This window comes from Cynoglossus semilaevis, chromosome 4 (assembly GCF_000523025.1).
Source record: "Cynoglossus semilaevis isolate Cse_v1.0 chromosome 4, Cse_v1.0, whole genome shotgun sequence".
NCBI classification, from domain to species: domain Eukaryota; kingdom Metazoa; phylum Chordata; class Actinopteri; order Pleuronectiformes; family Cynoglossidae; genus Cynoglossus; species Cynoglossus semilaevis.
In genome coordinates, this window is record NC_024310.1 from 479255 (window position 1) to 486489 (window position 7235).

Genomic DNA, 7235 nt, shown 5'->3' on the forward strand with positions numbered 1-7235 from the left:
GTAGGTGGTGTCTGAGGGGGGTCGATGGGGGGTGGGGTGGGGGGGGGGGGGATCTGTCTGGATCAGATTGAACCTCCGTCCAGACCTGCTGACTTGAGACCACCTCCAGACCCCCCCCTCAACGGCCTCGCCCCCAAAATCACCTGTACTGCTCACACACACACACACACACCATAGGCTCCCAGTTCACCTGCAGCCACTTGCCCCCTGCTGGATGTCAGGGTGGAGTGCGTTTGAATTTCTCGCGGCTGCATCTGGTTTTCCATCATTTTGGGAGTTGAACCTATAAAGAACCAGGTGTTGATGTGGTTCTTCTCTGCTTTGATCTGGCAGATCAAAGTCACGTCTGGTTGGATGTAAGAATCCAAACTACAAAGTTCAGGTTCCACGAATTCTCCTCCACACTGACCCCCTGTGGACGCTGTTGTTCTAGCATCCCTGCATTAACGACCAACGAGTCTTGTGTCAGTGTTTCACTGTAGGATCTTCTCTTCTTACTGCCTCGAACCCTCCGTCCTCTGTTATTTGAACAGTTGAACCAGAGAATCCACATCATTCCACAGCCTTAACTAACACTACTAGTCAACAGAGGAGTTAACCAGGAGAGTGATGAACCAAACTGCCGTTGAGAAGATTCATCCTGAGTTCTGACATCGACTCGTCACTCCTGTCCAGACATCACTCTTGGTCCGTCTCCTCCTCAGCTCAGCTTCCTGCTCCTGTCGACTCACACTTCAACTGCCACAAGGCCTTCTTCATCCATCTGCCCCCCCCCCCCACCCCCCCCCCCCTCCCTCAGCTCTGGAACTGCACACTAACAATCTCATTTTCTGACTGACCAGTTGACAGGGAGTGAGAGAAAACGAGGAGTGAGGTGGAGAGAGGTGAAAGACGAGTCATATTAAACCTTTTGGACCTCAGCCTGGCCTAAAAAAAGCCGAGAGGAGACAGATGGAGGAGAGGAGGGACGGGGATGAGTGTGCGGTGTTGTCAAGGTGATATCCATCCTCTCTAACCTTTCTCTCTCATTAACTTTGGAGCTTTAACGACGGCGGCACAGACAGTACGGGGGTGTGAGGAGCGGCCGGCTGCAGGACAGCAGCCCTGCCCTCGTCAAATCCTCTCACTTAACACAGGCCTGGCAGTAAATGGACACAACCCTGAGCCCTGACACCACAGGAAGTTGATGATGTCACGTCAGGGAGACAAAGAGCAGAAGAGAAACTACTCATTGTCTCTGATTGGTCAGAACGTCCCTCCTCAGTACGACGACGCAGTGGACGGATGAGATGGTTATCTGATAATAATGTGTGTTTATGTGTGTGTGTGTGACGCTAACGACCAGGAAGACCTGGAGCTGGTCAACTGCTGGTCAACCGCTGGTCAACCGCTGGTCAACCGCTGGTCAGCCGCTGGTCCACCGCTGGTCAACCGCTGGGGTCATTCATTTTCTTCGTAGTTTTCGACACTTGGTCTGATGTGATGACAGACTTTGTTAAATACAAATGAATTTTTGTTTTGACTTGAAACAGTCTTTTGAAAATAAAAGAATCAGGAATTTAGAATCAGACAAAGAAAAGTATAACTTATATTTAGTGGTTTAGTAAAAAACATGTTGAATTTAAACTCACTTCTTCTTTATGATGTAACTTCACACTTCTGTAGCTTCTGTTAAAATACAGTTTCCATTGAACATTAACGATCACTTCAGCAGAAGACAGGACTGTCGTATGTTCAAATATGTTTTTTTGTAAAGGACACACACACACACACACACACACACACACACACACCAGCAGCAGCCTCCCTCGGCCCCCCAGCAGTGAAGCCTCAGTGTTGTCCCACATCCCAACACTCCTCTGGGTTTTAAAACTCATTTTCATCTCTCCTCAAAGCGCTACATTTTTTACATATTTGTTCTAAATCCTATTATGAGGCCGTCGTGATATGAATAGCGCTTTCAAATTGGAAAGAATCTCCAGGCAGAAGTTGGACGCCCAGGTAATCTTTAAAATCTAATCTGTGGAGGCAGAAAAAGCAGCCGTCGGTTCCTGGTGTTATTTATTACTGGGACAGAAATAGAGAAAATAAAAGTCATCCACAAACAGTTCTGGTCTGTTCTGGTCTGGTCTGGTCTGTTCTGGTCTGTTCTGGTCTGTTCTGGTCTGGTCTGTTCTGGTCTGGTCTGTTCTGGTCCTACCTGAGGGTGTGTGCCGTGTTTCATCTGAAGAACCAGGACTGGGATCTGGACACTGAGGAGACCGGTCTCTGACGTCCCAGAACTGCTGCGGTTCTGACCCGTCACTCCAGCCTTGAATCAGCTGAGAGACAACGGAAACACAGGGAGGGAGAGACGGGGAGTCAGGGGTGAGACCAGGGGAGACTACATGGAGATGGAGATGGTGTTCAAGGTTTAAATTAGTTACTGTAACTAACTGATAATCCCAGTCAACTACCAATCCCATCAGTTCAACTCAACAAAGAGGAACGTTAAAAACCTGGACATTATTTAAAGACACTTTCATTCAGGTTCAGGTTCAGCTCCTTCCTCCTCCTCCTCCTCCTCCTCATTCCCTTTGTTTCCACTTGATGAATTGATTTTTAATTAACCCCTGGAGCAGCTCACAGTATTTCACAGACCCTGGGGGGTCGGGGGAGGGGGGGTTCCCACGCAAGTGCCCCCCTGTGAGACGGCTGTAAAATGAGGAAAATGTAAAATGTTTGGTCCATGTTGGACGGAGGACAATGAAGAAGGAGCGGGAATAATAAGAGGAAATCACTGGGGAGTGAGGAGCACAAATGATGGTGGGGGCGGGGGGGAGAGAGAGAGAGAGAGAGAGAGAGACAGAGTCAGAAGAATGGAGCTGGAGCAGAGAACCCACTGACCGCTGTCTGATTAATGTCACCAAATATTAATGACAGAAAAACACGACAAAGACGGGAATTAGAACAGGAAGAATCAGAAGAAGAGGAAAAAAAATCAGGATTTCAGTGAATGGACCGTAGTTAACTTTTACAAAACCACAAAACAACGTCCTCAGCCTCTGTCCTCAGTCCTCAGTCCTCTGTCAATTCACTCTCTTTTCTCTCTCTCCATGGTTTTAAAATTTCAAATACTTGTAAGTACTAGTGTACGAGGTATTCTTCCAGAGAATCTGTTACCGTGGAGCCGTGTGACAGCTGTTGTGGCTCATCACTGTGACGACCTTTGACCTTCTCGTCAGAGGGATGTTGGTTTGTTGCTCTGGGTGAACGTCCCGGCGTCTCTTCGTCTTCTTCTTCTTCCTCTGAGGAGTCTTCCTCGTGAAAAGTCAGACCCAGACTATCACAGGACATTTCATCCTCGCTGTCTGCGTGGGGGGGGTCGTCGTCGGGGGTGGATGGTGGGGGGTCAACAACAACAACATATATTTAGATGATATAAAACATCATTTCATTAACAGTGCTGTCCTAACGAGACACAGAGACACGGTCACTGAGAACGTCCTTGATTTATTAGGCTTTGAACCAACATCATCTTTCTGCCTCCACGGACTCTACACTGTGACCTTGACACTCTCTCTCTCTCTCTCTCTCTCTCTCTCTCACACACACTCTCTCAGAGCTTGTTGTTGTTCTTCACCTACCAATCAGCAGCTCCTCCTCCTGCTTCATGTTTAACGGCGGTGATGACGGCGGTGATGGCGGCGCTGTGATCGGCGCGGTGCCATGTTCAGTTAAATCATGGCCGCCAGAGGTGGAGGAGGCAGGAGGTGCAGCGCCCCCATCTGTTGTGGTGGAGGTACGCCTAAGACTGGCGTCAGACGGGGATTCGTTAAATAACGACGTGGTCGGACTGGACGCTGGTGTTAAAGCCGCTGTGAGCTGTGAGTTTGGTGGGGGGGTCTGCAGCAGGGGGGGCTCCGGGGACCGTGGGAAACTCAGCACCGAGGACGTGTTGGACAGACAGCGGTCTGAGGGACACGCGGTGGGAGTGTGAACTCTGGGCAGCAGAGGTGACTGAGCTGAGCTGAACGGTGAGATCGTGAACGTGGACCTGAGTGAGGGGCGAGTGGACGAAGAAGACCAGCGACGTTGGTTTGGCTCCGGTGAAGGACAACAAGACTGAGGACGCTGAGAGTTCGGACGGATCTGGTCCTGAGGTCGAGGAGATGACGACATAAGTTTGGAGCTGCTGAAACAATCAGATCTGCAGACACGAGCGGAGGAACGGAGGTTCTCCTGGGACGTTGTCCTCGGTGACCTCACAGCCCCGTGTGGTGATGTCACAGTTCTAGAGGCTGAAGCTACACGAAAAGACAAAAATGAAGATCATTTTCACAACATTGATGTTGCATCTTAAAATACATCATTCTGCAGAGACAGGTGGAGGACGTGTCTTCGTGACTGACGCCACAAACGTATAAATGTACATGTCCAACAAGAAAAAAAAAAAACCAAGACGACCGACGACCAACGACCGACGACCAGCACCAGAGTATGGAGAATCCGTAGAAAAACGTGACAATTCAGGTCAAATAAAAAATGAATGCAGTGAGGATTAGGCTGCGTTCTCAAAAAGTCACTGGTCACACCAAGACACTACACACTCTAATACAGTAGGTGGCACTATGCTGTGAGACATTCAGCTGTTACAGTAGCCTCAGTAGCCTCAGACGTCAGCGGTGCGTTCAGTCTAGCGGCTGCAGCTCCTGCTCATCAGTGATGAACTCTGAGCTGATTCATTAAAATCCCTCTTCAGCCCCCCCCTGTGGCGAGGCTGTGTTCCTGGGCTCCACGGTGCGGTGGTGCAGCAGCCGCTCCTCGGTAACAAACACTCTGATCTGAGTTAGTGTTGAATTTACATTTGATCTGAACCACATCAGAGCCAGAAGTCGTCTGAACCTGGACTGAACACGGCTTAGTTTTTCAATACATTTGTTCTCTGACCAAACACTCATTAGAATCCTGTGGTATTTAGTTATATTTATAAAGAGCTGGTTTTATCAACGCTCAGATTTCTTCCTCGTCTGTAGAAGAAAACAAACGTACTTTTCATCAAACCTCCTGCTCCTGCAGTCGGAGGCCCAGGAGGGCGGAGTTTATCTGTGGTTTCAGGTTTCAGTTGTGACGGACTGTGAACAGTGGAGCTGCGGCCTGAGGACCCCACAGTGGGTGGCGCTGTTGTGGACCCAGGTGTTGTGTTGGCGCTGGACGACGGCTCAGAAAAGTCCAACCTGCGTGAAGAGTGAGATTCTCCAATTTCACTCACGGAAGAAATGCTGACACCTACAGGTCAGTGTCACTGTTTCTTACTTTGTGGCGGCGTTCGTCTCCGTCTGGTCCTCAGAGTTTCCATGGTTTCCGTCTCCGTCCAACTGTAGAAAAATAAGAGAAAATGGAGATTTCACATGAATGAGACCAAGAGGGAGAAAAGCTGCAGCTTTGTGAGACGTGATTGGCCGCGGTCATTCCTACCTCGTCCAGGACTTCTACGACCAGGTGGTGTCCAGGTGATCTCACTGGAGCCTCAGTGCTGCCCCCGCTGACAGGTACAGCAAACAGCGATGCATAGTAGCGATGGAACTCCTCTTCCTGAGCTGAGGAAGAAAAACCACAGACCCAGAGTGAACATCAGGAGTGGAACAGACAGAAGACAAACGTTTGTTGGTCGGTTTAACTCCTTGTGTGTAAAAGTGTGAACGCACGTGTCGTCGGAACATGTCAATGAACCTGTAGAAGTGCCCGGCCACGCCCCCACATACATATGTAAATATATTTAAATGGGCCGTGAATCCCACGATCTTCATGAGAATTCATCAAGAATTAGGAAAAAAACCCTGAATCCCAGAGGAGCTGATCCTCGATGGTGAGGTGGAGGATGTGGAACAGAGTGTGAAGACGTCAGGATAGTAAACACTGACAAAGCCCTGGCTCGAGGCCCCACTGTGACACCTTTCCACGCTCGGTTATTGTTGATGCGCCTGAACGTGAGCGTGGAAAGGTTTTTGTGCGTACGCAGCGTTCGTACACGAGGCCCCTGATCTGGAACATTAACCCCCGCAGCGCCGCCGACTTCACCGTGGTAAAACAGCTCCTCCATCATTCATGGACACACACCGTCAGCTCATTCCAAATTCAAAGACACGAGTGGGGCAGAAACGCTGCAACCTGTTGTAATTGGCACGCGGCGGAAAAGTCCGGAGAAGGTGGCGGGAATATTTATCAGCTCCAGAACAGATTCCTCAAGACACGGTGGCCTCAGGTGAAGAAGAACTATTATTTATGGTTTTCTGGAAAAAGATTCTAACATGTTCTATTTTAACACTGAAAGAGAGGTGAAAGAAAGAGGAGGGGGGGGAGGAGGGAGGAGGGGGTGAGGCAGAGAAGAAGAGGAAGCAGAAAACAGGGAGAAAAAAGAACTGGACAAAATGATGGAGTCCAACTGACATTGGACAACTGACATGGACATGTATTGGTGGGTGCGCCCCCTACTTTGGGAACCTTGTTTAACAGCTGCCTCTGAAGGACAATATAATGTTAGCTTAATAATTAGCAGCACAGACCAATCATGTCCACAGACACGTCTGTGTGGTCGCACTGACACAGACTTTCTGGACTTTCTGAGACTGACAGCTGTGGGAGGGCGGGGGGGTGGGAGGGGGGCAAGGACATTCAGATGTTAACGAGTTTGTGGCTCCTGATTACAGTGATGATCAGCAGTAAATCATGTCAGAAGGTTCACACCACAGCTGCTGAGCCACAGACAGGAAGTCCAGCCCTGTGTGTGTGTTACCTGTGAGGCTGAGCTCCACCTGCTCCTCCACCTCCACCTTCCTTGTCTCCTCCTTTTCCTCCACACTGTTTTCTTCTGGTAGGAATTTTAGCTCCAACATCCAGGACAGGTAGGACTTGTACAGTTCAACAGGTGTTCTGGAAAAAAGACGACAGACAGTGAACTGCTGATGTCATCGCCCTCGTAGCCAACAGGAACTCCTGGTCTTTACTGACCACGCCCACTCACCGGGTGTGTTAACAAGTCATCAAGTCAATAAACCAATGTACTGAGCAGACCAGTCAGAACCGGTTCTAGTTAAACTGGTAGAGGTCCAGTTCAGGTCAGACTGGTTTATTTCCTGTGTAAACATTTATAAAGTGAGTTCAGTGACTCCATCACAGACACTTTGACTCAGGGCTTCACTTACTGCCCCCCTCCACCCTGGCCTCCTCCACCCTGGCCCCCTCCACCCTGCCCC

The 7235-nt window shown here is 49.5% G+C and overlaps 1 protein-coding gene across 3 annotated transcripts in view; it reads right to left on the minus strand.

Moving 5' to 3' along the window:
• Positions 1 to 6952, minus strand: part of zbbx (zinc finger, B-box domain containing) — a 13699-nt gene extending 6747 nt beyond the window's left edge. The window contains exons 1-7 of one of the 3 annotated variants that reach the window (XM_025054797.1): positions 6776 to 6952; positions 5458 to 5579; positions 5296 to 5357; positions 5032 to 5216; positions 3627 to 4286; positions 3163 to 3350; positions 2201 to 2321 (exon numbers count right to left, since the gene is read on the minus strand). In XM_025054797.1, the coding sequence (XP_024910565.1) occupies positions 2201 to 2321; positions 3163 to 3350; positions 3627 to 4286; positions 5032 to 5216; positions 5296 to 5357; positions 5458 to 5579; positions 6776 to 6875 (1438 nt within the window). In that variant the 5' untranslated portion in view covers positions 6876 to 6952. The remainder of the gene's footprint in view (positions 1 to 2200; positions 2322 to 3162; positions 3351 to 3626; positions 4287 to 5031; positions 5217 to 5295; positions 5358 to 5457; positions 5580 to 6775) is intronic. The other 2 variants (XM_025054798.1, XM_017031968.2) reach the window with 2 other exon arrangements.
• Positions 6953 to 7235: the final 283 nt, after the last annotated feature.